Here is a 20019-nt window from a genome sequence, read left to right as displayed (position 1 = left end):
ATATTCCCACCTTCTGAAAACTTACAACATGTCATTCACCCTGAACAAGCCTCCATTCTCCACATTTAGTTAATGCAATTTGATCCTGGTTTATTAGAGTTAAGGTTGGAAAAACATTTCTTTTTTTACTTTGACATAATGGGAAACTTTCTGTTCTTCTTCATATAAAAGGGAAACAGCGGACAAGCTGATTACAGCATGTTTTCACAATAAGAAACAATGGTTTTTCATTATAATTAAAAGGCACTGCTCAAACAGCAATATCTATAACAATGAATAAGTAGTTGGTATTATTATCCCGGTATTACATATAGAAGGAAGAGTACCTAATAAAATATTTACTAACTTGGAATAAAATTTAGCAAGTTTATGATAGAAACAACAACAGCGTCAGAACTTCTTAGTTCACAGCTCAAAGTATTTTATGTCTCATGCTGCATTGGCTACTATTCTTATTTTACATCAGACCAAAAGCCAGGTGAGGCAGCCAGTTGGGGTTGGGGAGGACTTGCTCTAATTTAGAAGAATCTCCCTAAGGAGATTTCTCTGACATTCATTTATATTAATTGGGTACCAGATCTTTTTATTATCTCAAGCTTTTTAACTTCACAGACATTCTCTTTTTCTTAATTTTTAAATCTGTTTTATCACTTTTACTGATTTATTATAATTTTTAAAGTAACTGCCTCTCAGAACATTTATACTGAAAGACAGGATAACAATCTGTAAAATGCATGAATACAAAACATGCTGAAACATGTGCATAGTAGATAAGAGATTAAAAGTTATTGAATAAAGTAACTTTTACTGTCCATGCTTTGAGAATAGGTGTTGTTGTCACATGTATTTCTTCCCATCCTCTACTCACTCATTCTTCCTACCAAGAGCATCCAGCCCCATACTTACCTACCTGTTCTATAGCAATTCTATTTTTCCTCTAAGTTCCACCTTTCTTTAACATCACATTTTCAGCACCCATTGTTTCCTCTGATCCATGCTTATTAAGCTGCTAATTTGTTCCATTTATTTTAAACACCCTAACTCTTGAACGTTTTATAGCATTCTTCCCTTTCAACCACTATCACATACAGGCCTTCTTGATCATAAGTGCTGGGAGGGTTTTTTGTGCTTTTCCTCCTACTAATTAATCTCTGCATATCTCAAGTCCCCAACTCTCTGTTTCATCCTCTACCAACTCTACTTCAAATCACCATTTTTCACTCCTCTGTTTGGTCTGATTATTTCAATTTTTTTTTTTTTTTTTTACTTCTGGACCTCCTGTCTTTGAAATATCTTATCTCCCAGGAATCTCTTCTCCACTATCCTTCATATATTAATTGACCCAAAACATTTCACAAAATATGGTACTTTTTTCCATCCCATTTTTACATATTGAATGTGACTCTTTCTTCAACATTGGCCATGGGATAATCTCATCCATTACATCTGAAGATACTAGCCTAAATGTAGGAGGTATAGGGCAGATCATATAACAGGCATCATTGTTCTCCAACAACCTGCTGCGATTCACTCACCACTCTGTAGGTACTTGTTTAGTACTTACTTCAATAAAAGCTGTAATTCAGAATAGCAGTGCTTATACTTGGACAATGCTTGTTGAAAAATGTCAGATGAATGGCTGTCTCCCTCACTCTTTGCTTAATATGGTGCATTCTGCCATAAGTTGCACATGTTGAGAGAACACTATTAATGTAGCCTGGATCAGTAATAAACAAGGATTTTGGTTCAAGTTGGGGAGTTTCAGACCTTGGCTGCCAGTAAAAGGAGTTGCTACTGTTCCTACCTCAAGAGTTCACATCTCATGAAGCTGCTTCACTCCATCTAATGGTAAAGCCAATCCTATGATTTTTGAATCAGTAAGTTTAGTTTTTCTGACAAATGAATATTCTAAGCCTCACACTAGGTCAATCATAGTCAGATGTTAACCATTCCTATAATTATATGAAAACTAAAAAAGCTGGAAATCAGAAGCAAGGAGCTGAAGAACTGATGCAGAATGTGCAGTAAACTGAGAAAGAGATTAAGGATCACTAGATGCAGCATAGCTAAATGCCTTATAAATGCCTATACATTTATAAGATACTAGGAAATCTGTTAGCAGTTGAAAATTAGAAATATGACTGGGCCCACTGCGAAGATGATCTGAAATATTTTCACCTTCATAATTATTTACAACAACTATAACGTTAACAATAATAATATAAACACTACTTCCGGGGAAGGAACGGGGAAGAACACTTAAATTTAACTTACAAATACAGAATGAAGCAAAATATTTTATCATTAGGCATATTGAAGGATATTTTTGAACAATGGACCCAGAAGTTAATTTTAAGAGTGTCTGCCTCTAAAGATAGACTGCGTTTAAAAGATGTTATGGAAGAGGAACAAGTTTTACTGAACAATACTGAGGGTAATCTGAAAGTGGATTTAAAAATGACAGGTTACAAGAATGATATAGAAAACAATGCTACACTGGACGTACAAATGAAACCAGCTGACATCTTAATAATTAAAAGGTATACACAAATAACAAACCAAAAAAGTGACCTAGATAACTTTCCTATATTGGATTTACAAAAGAGACTTGTTAAAGCTTTGAAGAATTTTGTGAGAAGAGACAAAGAAAAAATATTTGAAGGGACTAAAGATCAAGATTGTTAAAAATAAAAGGAAGGAATATAAAGTTGGTTTATTTGATCAAGGTTAAAAGATATGTTGTTATCTCTGGTAATTCAATGGACTTTTGCTGATCAGCACTGAACAATGACGCTTTAAGGATTTGTTTATAGATAAGAGATGGGATATGGGAAAAAGAGATCATTTGTTATATTTTAAGAGAAGGTAATAAGTTTCTAAAATTGTTTATACTTGTGATGAAGGGGGAAGTCAGTTCTTTATATATTTCTTTTTTTTACTATATTATTTTTTCTTTCTTTTCTATTTTTCTCTATTTTTTCTTTTCTTCACTTTCTATTTTTTTATTCTTTTATTTTTTTTAGTTTGTATTACTTTTTATTTTTTTAATTGTAATTTTTAAGAAAATTACTATGCAAAAAAAATATATATAATATAAACAATTAATTCAATAAAGCCAAAAATCAATTAGTGATGGACCCCAGGAGAATAGAACAAACCATCAGATGTCTACCAGTGAACACTTCATAGAATGATCCTCTATTAAAACTACAGGTTTATTCATATTTAAATAGTTTTATTATTTATTAAATCTACAATTTTATAAATGGCTTATTTCATATGTTGTAAGCTGCCTAGAATCAGAATACACAGCATATAAACTTTGGTAAATAAATAAACGTATCATGTAACAGTACTAAAGCTACACTATAGCTTAATGATATTAACTGGAACAGCTAATATCATAAAATTAGTCCACCCTCTTAAAAACATTTGGCATGACACGGCCTACAATATTGTCAATGAATTCAGGAATAAAAAATTTACAGCTGGGTGCGTTATCCCAGAATAGAGTGGGTGGAACCCTAATTAGTAAATTCATAGAAAAGGATGGCACAATAGAAAATTATAATACCATAAACTAAAACACAAAAAATAGGGTGAACATTATTATGAATAGATCTTGAGGCTTCAAGACTCAGCACTTTTCAGGAGAATAATCTAAAAAGCTTCTCCACATATTCTAAATATACAAAACTAAAAGCAAAGTGCTTTATTGAAAGACAGACTCTTCTCTGGTTTTCTTTCTTGTAGTTTCAAAAAACAAAATGCAAATTGTGATTATACAGAGTTCACAGAGATAATTCTAAAGATTTAGTTCTGAAGAAAAGCTGGAAATTGGAATGCAGTAAACTGGGATATTTCCATGAACAGTGATTTACATAAATACTTTGGATTCCGCTTCCCTCTTCCTCATTTAGACCGCATTCCAGTGTGATATAAAATCATGCCTCAGAAGTTAAAGTGCAGGTTTATCAGCATAAACATGAAGAGTGTGATTTTAGGCAGGAAACAAATTTATCTCAGACACATAATTAAGAAAGAATAAAGGAAACTGCCTTATATCATCAGATTATTAGCACATCTAGTACAGCATTTCCCCCCCTCTGTTAACTTGTACTTCAGAATTTCCCATTATGTATCAGATGTTAAACTGAGAGAGAAAAATGTGTTCTATCACCTAACTATAGCTCTAAGCCAGGAATTAGCTCAAACCACGTATACTCTCCTCAAACACGCTTTCTGTAGTCTTCAGAGCACGTTCCAACCACACTTCTAAATTTTGGCAGTGCAAATGCTGAAAATTGGTGGCTTTATTTCCCATCATTTTGAAGGGAGAAAACATAACACCACAAGTCCCTGTGAAATGTGGTGATACAGCAATAAAGTAAATAAATAAAAGCTGTAGCAAGCATTACCAAATTATTAGTTTTATTTACAACAATTATATTTCTCTTAGTAAAAAAATCCAAGTTGTTCACATTAACAATATTACACATACAATAATACATGATTTTTTTTTTTAAGTAAATTACTGTATAGGGATGCTAGTAATAAGTCTGACTGGAGAAATCAAGGGAATGCTTTTGGCTATAATTTCTGCCTCAGTTGTGGTATGCATGAAATTAAAATGCAATTCAAAAGAAGCATTACTTTATCAATGACTATGTGCACAAAAAATGGAACAATTTAACAGTCAATAAGAGATTAGAAGAATATAATATAATTGCATATAGGAGAGCTTGATTAGGGTTATTAGATTAGGTATACCAAAGATGCTGCAGATAACTACTGTATGTCATTTAAAGATAAATTAAAAGTGTATAGGTTCACACATATATCAAAAAGAAAGAAAACCCATCTGCACTGGTAAATGTAATTAAAATTTTCATGTATTCATCCTTTAGCACGCTAGTAACATAGAAAGGCCTTATATCTGGAAATGCCTTTGCTACATTCAAGAATGCGTTATATTTGAATGTTCATCTGCCCTATTTGTGGGGTAGGGCACAGTAAGTATGCAGTAATGCAGAACTCATATCATTTTGAAGTACAAGCATCGATCATGCAATCACAGGAATCATTGCTGGAGAATGTATCAGTCTCAATTGTTTACTTGTCACTGGAACAGCAATTGGTTCAATAAAGCCAGAAATAAATTATGGATGGATCCCAAGAGAACAAAACAAGCAACCAGATGTCTACCAGTCAATACTTTATAGAATGATCCTCTGTTAAAACATCCCAGATTAAACCAAAATATAGCTACAAAAGGACAGCCTATGGAAACAATGCTATATATTGCCCCTGTTGGATTCTGTTTTCTTTTCATATGGATAACATTATTGAGAATGAAAGATTCTGCTTTTGCTCAGACTTTATTTTACATCAGAGCTTCAATATTCACATCTAATTTGAGTGGGTTTCTTATATTTTGTTACAGGATTTATAAAGACGCAAGCAAATGACTCACGACCAATCAGCATTTCAGATGTGATTGTAAAGGTAGAGTTTATGTAGCTTACATAACTTTTTTATCACAAATTCTGTAACTCAGTGGTGAGAAATCCATAGCCCATCAGAAATTGCTGGATTACAACATCTAGTAGTTCCAGCCAGAAAGGTCAATGGTAAGGGACGTTGGGAGCTTTGGTTCATGAACATTTAGTAGGTAACAATCTTCCCATCCTGGTCTTAACTAGAAATCCCAAGGCTTAAAGCCAGCTTCCTATATGCCACACACTTCTTTTACTGTTATGGTAAAGATCCATCTCCATCTTTACTGCATTTATAATACTTTTGGACCATTCAATAACCAACATTATTTATGTAACTCCCTTTTTGGCAATACAATACCATTAGGAATTCAGCAGTTTTTGGACTCTGTAGAAAGTATATATTGGATGAGATTTTATTGGATAATTTCAGTGATTATCGGATTCAGGAAAGGCAGCAGCAACAGCAAGGAACAATGTGACACATAAATAATTTTGCATGCATTTTGCAGATAAAATTTTTCCAAAGTATTGGCAGGGATTTCACCAAGGTCCTAAAGTTTTAACATCCTTGACTGATAGATGTTAGGCAGGCATATACATGGACAACTGGAGATGAAACTGCTCAGAAAAAAGGAACAGGAAAGCAAAGGGAAGGGAAGGGAAGTTAACAGCCATGCAGATGGATACAGAATATACAGAAGTAAAGTGAATATACACAGTATGATTTGCAAAGAGGGAGGGGGCATAGGCATCCACAGAGAGGGAGCATGGGGAACAAATGATGATCCAGATCATGATACAAATGACATGATTTATATACTTGTGTCAGATGCCATAATACAAGTACTAAGTCACATCCTTAGTGCTATGACATTCTGACATTGTGGCTTGTTATGGATGTTGCTGGAGGAGGTGGAGGTGGTGGAGGACTGGAAGAACTTTTAAATATAAAAAGTGATACAATTTCATAAGGCTAGATCCAGTGAAAAGTTAGCTGCATTTAGATCTTATCGAAATTAATGGATTAGTCATGATCAAGTTTTTCATCTTGACTTTAATAAGAATTATGTAAGATTAAATTACTTTAAAGCCAATTCAGAAAGTCTTAAGAAATGTTATCACAGCATACACACAACGTACCACAGCTTTCTTTCTTATCACGACACAGGCTGAAATGTACAGAAGGGTGGTCCTTCAGTCTTCATCTAGACCTGTTTATGAAGACTGCACCGTAATAGAATGCTTGGCTTAAAATGGTCATATATGGAAACAGCAACTTGATGGTACATAATCAATCAATCAACTCATGTCATCAACAGAGCTATTACTGGAAGCAGCATGTAAGGCCTGAATCCCTGATACAGCACCCATTGGTGACCACATACCCAATCTGCTCCTTGGCACCCACAAAGCTCTTTGTCTTATCAATTTTTAATGATTCCTTTAATTAGTAAAATATCAATGGGAAACTCCGTGCAAACCACAAACATGAACCTTATTTCCAAAAATATCTCTGGCACCCTATAGATCCCAGGGGCATTCTTAGAAAATAACATGACTGATGACTGCAATACAGAATTAGTTTGCATTTTGCAAATAGATACTTTGTGACTGGCTATCACCACAATGACAATCATTTTGTGAGATTCCATAATAAACTTTCAAAATTCTAATTATGCTGAGTGGTCCAAAAAGTTTGGGGACTCTGAGGAAATGAATCAAGGAAGAAGAGGTAACATTAAACATGCAGTTTAAATACATTTCAGGATTTTTAAAAAACATTCAATGGCTTAAAAACTTTAAATATAACTACGCCTTCTACTTGTTTCTTTAGTACCTTTATGAATAATTACACATATAAATATTTAAAAAGAATCTTCAGGAACAAAACAGTAAAACGTATAATTCAATCCATCCAATGTAACTCAACCAGGAGCAAGTCACATAGTGCAATGGGAATTGCTTCTAGATTTGTGTGAACTTAATTTCAATGAAAGTTTGTTAAGCTGAACATAAGCCATTTTGCATTATTCATATGTAGACTGTCTATAGAGAGCCAGTTTGGTGTAGTGGTTAAGGCATCAGGCTAGAAACTGGGAGATCATGAGTTCTAGCCCCAACTTAGGCACAAAGCCAAGCTGGGTGACCTTGAGCCAGTCACTCTCTCTCAGCCCTAGAATGGAGGCAATGGCAAACAACTTCCAAAAAACCTTGCCAAGGAAACTGCAGGGACCAGTCCAGGCAGTCACCAGGAGTCAAAACTGACTCAAATGGACCAAAAAAAGAGGACTGCCTATAGTTGTAAGAGTGAAGTGCAGATTGTTATGCTGTACAACAGATGAAAAATAAAATATACTCACTCTTAAAATATAGACAGTCTACATACAAACAATGCAAAACAGGATACAGTGTATCTGATAAATATAAATATAATGATACTGTGTTTTAAAAGTATATATTACCATGATAACAGATATGACGCAGGAACAAATGAATGTCATCACAGGTAAGTTACCAAAAATTAAACAGAACTGCTAAACCAGTTCTTAAAAAGTCAAACTACACAATAAGAAGCTATTTTCAACTTATTTCCTGAAACCAAACTTCATAAAATATACCCACCATTCTGTACAACAATATTATCCTGCATATAACAATACTATAATGACAATTTATATTACAATTACAACCTTATCTATATAGAAGTAAACCCTATTGAATTCAATGGCATTTATTTCCAGAAAGTACATCATTTTAATTTTCAATATTCAAAGATCACTATTCCAAATATGAAAATCATGTTTTTAGAAAATACAACACACCACAGAGAAATAGGTAAGAAAGAAAAGACAGATTTATTTTGCTGATGAACTCTGGAAAAAGAATGGCCTTTGAGAAATATAATTAATTTTCAGAGAAGACAGAAAGGAAAATCTTGGATAAAGTCTACCTGTGCAAGAAAATCCCTTGACATCTTACACAAACATACCAGAAGATGGGTACATCCTGGAATATTAGTTCACCAATGTGTAACGATTAGAAGGGAGGCAGATTCTTGAACGCTTTTCTTAGAGACATACCTTCTCTTTCTGCAGACTGGAAAAGTATGGAGAATGTCCTGTATATTCCTCACACTTTTACATACATATTGTGGAGAAATTTGCTTGGCAATTCACATTAGGAAAAGAAGCAGCACTGCTTCTTGGACATGAAGATGCAACTGAAGCTAACTTGAGTTTATATACCAGAGAGAGCATTTCTTATACTGCTACAGAGAAAACTATTCTCTCACATTAATGTTGTTTCAACCCAGACAGGTCCCTTGAAAAATACTTTTTATTTGCATAAGCTTAAAAATAAAATGAGCACATTATGGACTTCAAATTCCATAATCAGAAAAGAAGTGATCCCCTTATTCCAGGCTGTCATACACACACAAACACAAACACACACACACCACAGACTCATTATCCTAATAATTATGAATGAATGAATGCATGCATGCATGCATGCAAGCACTATGGAGGAGTTAGAACGGGATGAGACTGCAGCCTTTCTCTTCAACCCCAAAGGCAGGCATCATGCCTCATCCCTATAGTGAGTGCACAGGTGTGGAGGAAATTCTCCCTCTTCGTTCTGTCTCCCAATTCGTGGTAGGATTTCCCACAATTACCAAGAGTGCTTATGGCTGAGGAAGAATCGCCAGGTCCCTCTTCAAGAGTAAGAGTAGGTAGGACCCAGAAAATTGTGAGGGGTTCGGAGCTCGGCGCCGCTCACTGCACAGCCTTTTAACATCAGAGGTCTTTTTCTAGTAAACTACCTCGCTACGGAACGTGGCACGCAGACCGTCCACGAACAAAGTAGTTCCCAGAGAACACCCGAGGAGCAGACTTTTGCACGGAACATTGTTCCGCCACCACGAGAACGCAGCCGCCGCTTCCCGTCTCATCCCGCACCTCCAGCACTCCGAGGCACTGACTCTGCCCACGCGCAGCTCCGCACGGTCACTCCAGCATCCCCTACCGACTGCAACAATGCAAAGAGCTCGGGTCGGGAGTGGGCTGCACTAGGCGCCTCCCCGACTCGCCCCGGGAACAGCAGCAGCCAGCCGGGCGGACGGGCCGGCCCCGCCGCACGCACAAAGCCTCGGGTCGCACCTACCAGGCGGGCAGCCTCGGCCCAGGTGCGGTCCTTCTTCTTCCTCTTGTCTTTCATGTTTGCATCTCATTGAGATGATTCGAGGGGGGCGGGGGCGGAATGGAACGTGCAGGGACGGGGCGGGGGGAAGGAGGGGGAGCCCGAGGGTCCCGCACAGACAATGATACGGTGACGTGGAGTTCTAGAACCCCTGCGGGAGGGGCGGGGGAGCGACAAGGAGGTGGAGGGCTGGGCCGTCTCAGGCTCGCACTCCCGCAGTAGCGGCAGCGGCGGCGACACAGCTGACAGCTTGAGGGATGCTCCGCTACGCAAGTCACAACAATGCACTATGACGTCACATAAGGGAATGGCGACTGCACAAAACATCCCAGCCGAGGCAGCCGCGCTCGCGAGCAAACCGCACGAGACGCAGAGAAAAGAAAAGGCCTGCCACAGATCTCGCGAGAGCTCATGGAGACCCTCTATTCAACCCACTCCCGTCTCCCTCCGTCCTTTTCGTTTCCCTGTTCGTTTTACAAATAGGGGAAAGATTTAAACCAAGACTACATGTCCCAATGTGCAATGCGCCTGCGCAGTGCGTTTGTGCTTGTAGGAGTATGTGTGTTTTCGTTTTTAAGGCAATAGCATGTATCCTGGGTCTTGTGGTTTGCGGGAGCGAACAGAATGGAAGTAATTCTTGTTGCACCCAACCAGGGCCGGTTCCTAGTTACAGGTGGGGATGGGGGCCCTTCAACAATAGATTCTTGGTGCGCTTCCACCGTCTTCGTCTCCAGCAAGCCCAAGGCAGCCGGGTAGTCAGTTCTGACCCGCTCACCTGTGCGCCCCCTCCCTGGCAGTCCGTTTTAACTCCCTCTGGCACCGAACGCCGGAGGAAGGGGGCGTGTCGGAGCCGCCTTTCACCCAGCGCCGCCGCCTGCTGTGCGTTCTCCCAGATTTCGCTCCCCGTGCCCAGGTAGAGAGCGTATGAACGCGGATAATGGCAGCAAATGAGTTACTGCCATCGTTCTATACTCATCCAGTTATTATTAGAAAACTACAGAAGGACACACACACAGTGTCAGTGAACAGAGACGTAAATAGACATTGGGACGGGTTACATCTCTCCTCCCTCTCTCCCCCGGATGCCGGAGAAACTGGCGATATGAACCGCTAGATTTTATCAAAATAGGCAGATCCCAACACTTTTCTTTCTCCCTCAAAATGAGCTGGACTGTTGAGAAGCTCAAGTCTTCTACGACTTGTGTATACTTTCTTCCCTGCCTGGGGATGGCTTTTCCAGCCGCTATTCGCTCCTCCTCACAGGGCACTGTAACTTTCATCTCTTCCGCCCGCCCCCCCTCGCCCCCGCTGTTACTTGTTCAGGTCCCGATACATCCTGAGGGTTCGTTGTATCGTTGCAGGCAATTAAGAGACTGGACGCTATAGTTGGGATATCAACAAATCTATTTCATTATTTAAGAAAGAAAACCTAGATTTTGCATGTGTTAACAACTTGGCAACATTTTAAATTCAAAATATTTTTGTCATTTTTAACATTGTTCCAAGGGCTAGTTATGAAATAAAATAGTATAGCAGTTACTGTCTTGGGCTAAGATCAGGAGAAATCCTGCTCAAGTCCCATTCTGCCTATAGAGCTTGCTAGGTAAGCTTGAGCCAGATGCTATTTTTCAGTCTTCCTGTACAATACAAAGTTGCTATTGTGGGAATATAATGGGAAGAGGGGAGACACACACACCCCATATATGATTTCTTGAGCTCTCAGAGCAAAGTATGATATAAATGTAATGATTATTATAATAGCAGCAGCAGCAGCAGCAGCAGCAGCAGCAGCAGCAGCAGCAATACTATGGTATTATATAGATTTTAAGAAAATCCACAATAGAAATCCACAATAATAATGTATGGCAATTATAGGAATGCGACACATGGTCTGGGGCACAGTAATTTCAGTGGAGTACAACTGTGAAGTCTGGTCTGATTTTTTTTCTTTTTCTTTTTGCAGACTCAGTAATGCTCAGTTAAGCACTGAACAGTTAATCAATGACACTAATGCTATGGCTGGAATTCTAATAAAGAGGAGATGGTAATTTAAGTAATCTTGCATCTTTCACTTCTAATTTTAGTACACAAAAATTCTAATCAAAAGGACTAAAGTACTTCAAAATTAATACATTTTATTTATTGCTCTGCTCACGGCCACTCACGCTCTGGTCACCTCCCGGGTGGACTACTGTACTGCACTCTACACGGGGCTGCCCTTGAAGAGTATCTGGAAGATTCAGCTGGTACAGAATGCAGTGATGTGGGCACTTATGTGTGCCCCTAGAGCGGCATGTTACACCTCTGCTCTGCAAGCTGCATTGGTTGCCAGTTTGCTTCTGGGTCCAATTTCAGATACTGGCTTTGGTCTTTAAAGCCCTTCATGGCATGGGGCCAGGTTATTTGAGGGACCACCTCTTCCTGATTACATCTGCCTGTCCCATCAGGTCTAGCAGAAGAGGTATGTTGCGGGTCCTCTCTGTTAGAGTTACATCTGATGGGACCCAGGAGGCAAGCCTTTTCTGTCATGGCACCCCCTCGTGGAACATCACCCCCCTCAGGTGATATTGGCTCCTGACCTTCTGGAAGTGCATTAAAACCTGGTTGTGTCATCAGGCCTGGGGGTTGCAAGGGAATGGTAACTTGATTAGGTGGCTCCATTGTTTATAATCTGATGCTCTCTGTTAACCTTTTATAATAATATTAAGTTTTTGTACTTTCTGAATGTTTTTTAAATTGTTTTTTATGATTATTTGTACACCACCCAGAGTCACATTACGTGAGATGGGCAGCCATATAAATATGATTAATCAATCAATAAAATAAATAAAAATAAATCAGTAAAAGAGATGGCCATTTATAAATCCCTGTACCTTTGTTGTAACCCAACTAATGCCTTCAATTATTTCTTTTTCTGTGGCAGTTCTTTTCATCTCTCAACAGCCAATATAAGACTCAATAATGTCTTCTGTCTGCTATGGCTCCCTTATATGGAGGGGATAAGATGACATCCATTACTGTGGATTAGTTTATTACTGAAATGGAGACAGTTCTTCAGAGCTGAAGAAGCAGACCAGGTCAAGGTCCCTGATGCTGTGAATTTGTAGAAGGAATATAATTATATTCTTCAGCATTCTGTGTTTAATCAGTATTCTAAATATTAATTGGTTAAGCAATCTAGTTAATGAATGAAATATTTATTATATTATGATGGGGATAACAATTATATTGTTGCTGTCTGGGTTGGTTTAGTAGCATATAACTGTAAGATTACTTCAGGTATCAAAGAACAGATGATAAAAGAAAATAGAATGTCCTTATTGCTATGAAAAAAGAAGTTGCTGGTCTTAACATTTCTGGATTTCCTCATATATTTTCCTACTGCTGATAACATTGCTACCATCTCTGCCTCTTTTTCATAATTTTTTTTGGATAATTACATAATTATTATTGTGCACATAATTATTGTTGTGCAAAATACTTACATATAGACTAGTTTGGAGTATAAACTTTCTGAGGTTTTCAACTGACATTAATCCAGAGTTTTAGTTTGGATATAGCAAGAAATTGTAGCTTAAGATACATGAGGATCTTTGTGAAGAAACTAGCATGTGGTAAAAGAGAGAGACTTCTGAATCTGACAATTCATCCCACCTTCATAAGCCATTAAGTCAGGAATTATCATATGAACTGAATCAGTATATCAGAACTGAATGAGAAATATTTGTACAGTTAGCCACATCCTAGCATTACAGCACAAGTAATGTATTTAGTGTGTTGCCTGCATAGAGTAGGTTTTTCTTTAAGTTATTTTTATTTTTAAATTGTTTTTAATATTATGTCTATTTTACATCTTTTGTATTTTATGGTTTAAATCCTCACATGCCTTATTGTTAATAGGTACTATAAAAATGCTGAACATAACAAACAAATGCAATAGTGTGTTAAAATTATATTACTTCAACGTATTTGCCAATAACCATTTATATCAGCCAATAATGATACTTTTAAAAGTAGAAAGTTAATCTAACATTCATTGCTTTCATTATATAATTCTTTTCCTATGATTCTGAGATTATAGTAAGGATAAACAGAAAACTATAAGATATTTTGTAAGAGGGTATAGAGCAAGTAATAAAGGTTTGTGGGCTGTAGGTTATATAGGTTAATCATTCAAACAACTAGTCATTAGGTTACACTCACTAATTAAAAAAACCTGTCAGGCAATTGAGGGAAGTGAGAGAATTTTCATACCTATTAAGAAGATAATATTACTTTTACAGCCTCCTGGCTGTGTCTTGTCCACTCATTTGTATATCAGAATTATTATTTTTTCTGTTGTTTTCAGCAATAACACCATCATTATTTATGCTAAAAAAACATTACTTATAATTATTAAAAATGACTAGTAAGAAAAATCTGCTTCATGGTTTATATTTTGCCCCAACTTTATTAAGACAAAATATGTACCTAGATTTGAAAGACAACATTTAGAGATTGAGCAATTATGCAGATTTCCTAGATATACATCCTTCTAGATATGTACATGGTGTACTAGAAAGTAGTATAGCCCATGGCGGAATGCTAGTAAAACAGACTGAGCACATGACTTTTTATGGCAGTTCGAAAAATACACTTTCAAACTGCCCTGAAAATATTTCATGTTAGTGAAAAACAGCATAATGCCATTTATCTTGTGCTGGTGCAGATCATGTGATTGCCTTGCCATCTGGCCAACACAATATATATTTAGGCTGCTGAAGTTAATTCAAGCATGCTTTACCTGACCCCCTGATCCATAATAAAATCCACAATAAATATTGGTGCTTGTTTAAAATTCAGGAATTTGGCTTATTTTTAATATTGAAAATTATTTTTGATATTATAAGCAACTTGTTACACTTGGGATTCCTCATATTTGGATTAATATTAAAGAGAAGTTGATCTTTACATTAACCAAATACGTTAATGCAGACTGTTATCTTCAAAGTACTATATCTTTCTTCCACTTTATTGCTTCAGTACAATGTAGAATGTGAAGAGAGAAACTGAAAAACTGTTTCAGAGAAGAAATTTCATGCAGCTACACTATTTGCATTTTGAAGGCAAACAGTTTCCTGATTTAGGGATGTGGAAGTGCAAACTAATTTTCTGAAGAAATTATTATATTGAATAGTGTATTCTTGGAGTTCAGAAATAAAAGATGCACTGTGTCAATGCTTCAAGGTTGTCAAGATCAAGAAAATCAGAGCAGGGATTTCAGGAATGGTCTTTATTTGTCGTAGGGCAGAATAACAGAATTTTGAAAGCCTGTCAGAATTTCCCTCAACCACATCTTGTAGCAAACAACATTGAGGTGAGGTTATTTTAAGTTTTTTTCTCACACTTTCCTTTTTCTCAGGACCGGGTAATGGTTCATTGCTCACTTCCTCCTTCCCAAGTCAGGTTTCCATTCTTTCACACACAGTCAAAGAGTAAATAAATTATATATCAATTATAGCCAAACTATCCTTTCTTTAGCATTCTAATTTTTCATTTTATCTTTCTAACTCAACTGTAAATTGTATGAGCTAATGTTCTATTTCTAAACGAAGATGGAATAGTGTACAAGATTAAACAGATGTGACAAATGTATTTACAATAAAGACATAAAGCACAAAGCACAACACATTTTTTGCTCTGTTTATAATAATCTCATATAATTTGGGGGGTAATTTGCTCTGCAGCAATCTGTCTGGTTAACCCTTAAATTGCATGTATAATTTTTCTCTTGTGCTCTGCCAAACATGAAAGGATCTGTTAATAAATTCGCAAGTCTTTGACTATTCATCTAGAAAAAGCTTATTAACCAATGTTCCCTAATATGGTGATTTCCAGAGGTATTGGGGTGCAACATACCTAATCAGCATGTTCATGCTAGGTAGAGATGATAGCTCTACCTGAGGTAAGAAGGTAAGAAGTAAAGCTGTTCCATTATTACTACAATTAGAAGTATACATGGCTGGAGGTGTAGTTATTGCATTATTATTGCAACTGATAGAATGGTTATACATTTGTGTATGGATTTTTTGTTTTTACATGTGTAAAACTATATATGATTAAAGTTGTTACTATTCCATTATTATTACAACTGATAAAAATCACAGTAAAGAAAATGGCTGCCATTGGATAGTCTATATTAACATTGTCTCATATGTACATAACAGAACACAATTTGTAAAGAGACCCTAAGTAATGGAGAAGAATGGGAACATGGGAGAAACTGGAGAGCTGGGAGAGCAATAGAGAAGAATTGGGACATGGGAAGAGAAATCAACAAAGTAGAGGAGTGATAAAAGTGGACACATTGGAAGACTGCTAGGTGGGGAGAGTCGCTGAGAAGAGTGTGGAGATGAGGGAAGGAAGTATAAAGGAGGGATAAAATGGAGGACTTGGAATAGCTGATACTATGTTACAAGCTTCCCTGGGCATCCCACCGGGACACATTCATCTTAGGGGCTGCATTTTTTATACTCTTAAGTGGCTATCTGTAAGACTTATATGGAGGGTTTATGTGAAGGGTTTCAGTGTGGCCGCCTTTATCTGGGGCCAGAAGCTAAATGGAGTCTAACTTGGTTAGTACTGGGATGGAAGACCACTGGCAAATTCCAGAGCTGTAAACTAAATTGAGAAGCTGAAGAAACATCCTGGAAGAAGGAAATGGAAAATTGTATTGTTGGGAAAAAAAATGCATGGAGGGATCCATGAAGTCAGACAAAGTTGTATATGCCTGTCATTTCCATCAGTCCCAGAGTTCCTATGTGTAAAAAATGTGGCCCAATCCACTATGTCTGACACTATCACTCCCTTGGGAGACATCTGTAGAGCTGCCACATAATCTTATATGAACTTTATTAAACACCGTAAACATAACTCTTATGTCTCAGCTGAGGTTATTTCTAGCAAGAATTAGGAAACTCCGATGTGACTATCCACCTTAATAGACTGCTGTGGTGTGCCCCACTGTAGAATGCTTTTATTCTTCTGTGAACATTGGACTTACCATGAAGGTCCATTTTTGTAGTGGAGAAAGGGCATCTATCTCACCCAGGCTTTTAAAAAAATGTATCAACAGCCCCAGAGTGAATGGGAGTGGAATCCCCCATGACAGAAAATGGAACTTCATAGTAAGATAATATATTGATCTCCTTCCAACATATTTTCAAAGCCTGCCCAATTTTTTTTCCAGAAACCAGGCTGAAAAGGCAGCATTTGCAAAGAGAAGTAACAAAGGAGGAAAAAGAACTTAGATCTTCCTTTCACATGCTATTTCCCAGGTTAAATTAATGTATTGCCCAATGTGAGAATATGTCACTGTTTATCTGAAGATGCATCATTAGACAACCAATTGGGATCAAAGTCTGCTTTGACTCCCACCCATTATAAGCCCCATCTTGCCATTCTACTAAGGTTGAAATAATTAAAAAAAAGCATATCTGATAGTACATCACATTTTTTTCATATTTTTTCTTATGCTGGAGTATTGTGTGTGAAAGAAATACATAGCTTGTGAAACTCTCTTAAAAGGCTTCAGCTTTGTGCTAGTCTTCCAATCCTGAGCACTTTCAAATGTGTGAATCAACTCCAAGAACTCATAAAATCATAGCATTGGGAGGGACCTTGAAGATCTTCTAGTCCAACCCCTTGCCCAAGCCAAAAATTCTCAGATCATCCCAGCTAAATAGATCTCCAACCTTTGTTTGAAAACCTCGCATGATGGAACCTTCACAACTCCAATCTGTTCCACTGCTTAATAGCTCTTATGGTCAGGAAATTCCTCCTTAAGTTTGTATCTCTCTCAGTAAAGCTGCTACACTGTTCTTGTCCTATCCTCGGGTGCTACAGGGAATAAATTCATTTACACTTTTCCCTGTGACAGCCTTTCAGATATTATTATGTCTCCCCTTAGCTTTCTCTAACATATCCAGTTTTTTAAAATTGCTGTTTATAGGATTTAGCCTTCAAGCCCCTCAACATCTTTGTTGTTCTTTTCTGCCCCCTTTCAGTTCCTCAGCATCCTTCTTGTATTGTGGCAACCAGAACTGCATACAGTATTCCAGGTACAGTCTGACCAGTGCAGCTGAGGGTGGAACTTTAATTTCCTATGATCTCATTATTATACCTCATTGATGCAGCCCAAGATTTTATTTGCTGTTTTGTGCAGCTGCAGCACATTGCTGGCTCATGCTTAATCTGTGGCCTATCAGGCACCCAGATCCTTCATACAAATACTACTGCCAAGCCAGGTACTACTTTCCTTGTACCTGTGCAGCCAGTTTTTTTCTACTTAAGTGCAGAACTTTACATTTCTCTTCACTGAACATTTTGTTGGATAGGACTCAATGTTCAAATCTATCAATATCCTTTTGAATTTGAGCGTATCTTCAGAGGTATTAGCAATCTCCTCTAACGTGTCATTTGCAAATTTGATTAGCATCTTTTCTATCCTTTTGTCTAAACCATTTATAAAAATGTTGAAGCACACCAGGACCAAGACAGAATCCTGAGATTTGATATTTATTTATTTATTTATTTAATTAATTTATATAGCTGCTCGTTTCACTTGCATGTGACTCTGGGCAGTGTACACAATTAAAACAGAAACTAAACAATCAACATAATTCTGTTATGTGCCTTGTGGTTTGTATATTTTAATTTTTAATCATTTTAATTTTTAATAATGATTATATTTTTGTAATGATAGTTTTTATATATTTGTTGTTTTGTTTGTTTGTTATACACCACCCAGAATCACTCCTTGTGAGATGGGTGGCCATATAAGTTTGATAAATAAATAAATAAATCATTAAAACCTATTAAAAACAGTTTAAAAACTATAATAACAAAAAGACTGGGAAGAGTGCAGTCAAACATATACCAGCCATTTAACAGGCTCCATGCTTCCATGGGATTCCCAGTCTCTATGGCAAAACCAAGTTTTGAGGGCCTTCTGGAAGGCCAACAGGGTTGGGGGGAAACGATGTTCCAATCAATCAATTTTATTAATTTAGTCTACTGACCATATCAAGTATAAAGGAAATAAAATAAAAAGCCATTGTAAACATACAGATAAGAATTAGTAAATATAAGTAAAACTATGATACAAGTTCATATCAAACCGTCACCCCTACAGTCAACACCAATCTGGTCTAAATAATCTGTCCTCTTTGTAATTGCCTTTGATATGAAGAGTGCAGTCTTACTGGTAATAATCAGGTTCTTGCCCTGAAAAAAGTAGAAAAGTTTCTGTTGGCTGCTCTAGTATTTTTTATTTTTTAAATATAAATCTAAGTGATCAGTCCTTTCTACCAAGTATAATTTGCAATCAAATAAGATGTGTGCGGTATCTTCAACAGCTGAGGTGCCACAAATACATAGCCTTTCTTCATATGGAACTCCTTGAAATCTCCCATATCTTACCATAGAGTCTAATTGATCGAAACAAGCTCTAGTAAAAGCTCTTCTAAGATATTGGGGTAAGGGAGTTGTTAAATACTTTTCTAGTTGAAAGGCTGATGTGTGTTGGGCCAGCCACTTCAAGGACTTGAGATGTTTAACAAATGCTATATCCTCTTGGGCAGCCACATCCAAAACCCTTTGTTTAAAGCTTTTCTTGGCCTTCAAGTCTGATTGAACTGGGAAGTGGACTGAAAATCCATATTGGTAGATGGTATTGATAAGTCAGGCCTCCCAAGTGCGAGAAGGCTTGTTGTGCATCTGTTCTTCAAAACAAAGCTTAGGTAATCTTTCTGAGTCCATAGATAGGATCTTTAGCCAGTAATTAAATACTTTTGTTACCGAGTGGCTTTGTATGGGGGGTATGCCTAGCTCTGCTCTTACAGCTTGAGTTGGAGTTGACTTATTCACCCCCAAAATACATTTCAGAAATGAAGACTGTTATCTGTTCAAGCAAAGAGTCATTTAAGCATCCCCACAGTTCTGCACCGTAGGTAAGCATTGGGACGATTTTACTGTTATAAACCTTTATGATTGGGGTTAACGATCCTGGGTAACTATGGTTGATTAACTGCCTTAAGGCACTGGCACAGGCTGTAGCTTTTAGGGAACTTCTCTTGAAATGGGGGAGCCATGAACCTGTTTTGTAAAAACAAGCCCTAGGTATAAATGGGACTTAACCTGTTCTACATATTCCCTGTCCAGGGTCCAATTATAATCCTCCTTTCCCCAAAGATTTGCCTTAGATTTGTTGATAGACCGGTAGTTAAGAGTGCAATATGTACTAATCTTATGTAGCAGCCTTCTCATTCCTATTTGGGTATGTGAC

At 37.2% G+C, this 20019-nt stretch overlaps 1 protein-coding gene and 1 long non-coding RNA gene across 2 annotated transcripts in view; one reads left to right on the top strand and one right to left on the bottom strand.

Annotated features, from left to right (window-relative positions):
- ASXL3 (ASXL transcriptional regulator 3) overlaps positions 1-11613 on the bottom strand; it is a 159847-nt gene extending 148234 nt beyond the window's left edge. The window contains exon 1 of the mRNA XM_088130735.1: positions 9660-11613. Coding sequence (XP_087986861.1) covers positions 9660-9713 — 54 coding nt within the window. The 5' untranslated portion in view covers positions 9714-11613. The remainder of the gene's footprint in view (positions 1-9659) is intronic.
- On the top strand, positions 8770-16588 carry LOC148213736 (uncharacterized). Its single transcript, XR_015794013.1, has 3 exons — positions 8770-9681; positions 11659-11739; positions 12619-16588. It is a non-coding gene; the product is annotated as an uncharacterized LOC148213736 (long non-coding RNA).
- Positions 16589-20019: the final 3431 nt, after the last annotated feature.

The sequence above is a fragment of the Python bivittatus genome, unplaced genomic scaffold, assembly GCF_059951505.1.
Source record: "Python bivittatus isolate LINGU-HERP-01145 unplaced genomic scaffold, Pbiv_v1 ctg000840_np1212, whole genome shotgun sequence".
NCBI classification, from domain to species: Eukaryota; Metazoa; Chordata; class Lepidosauria; order Squamata; family Pythonidae; genus Python; species Python bivittatus.
Note: the sequence above shows the minus strand (reverse complement) of the source record. Positions and strands in the feature narration are given on the sequence as shown.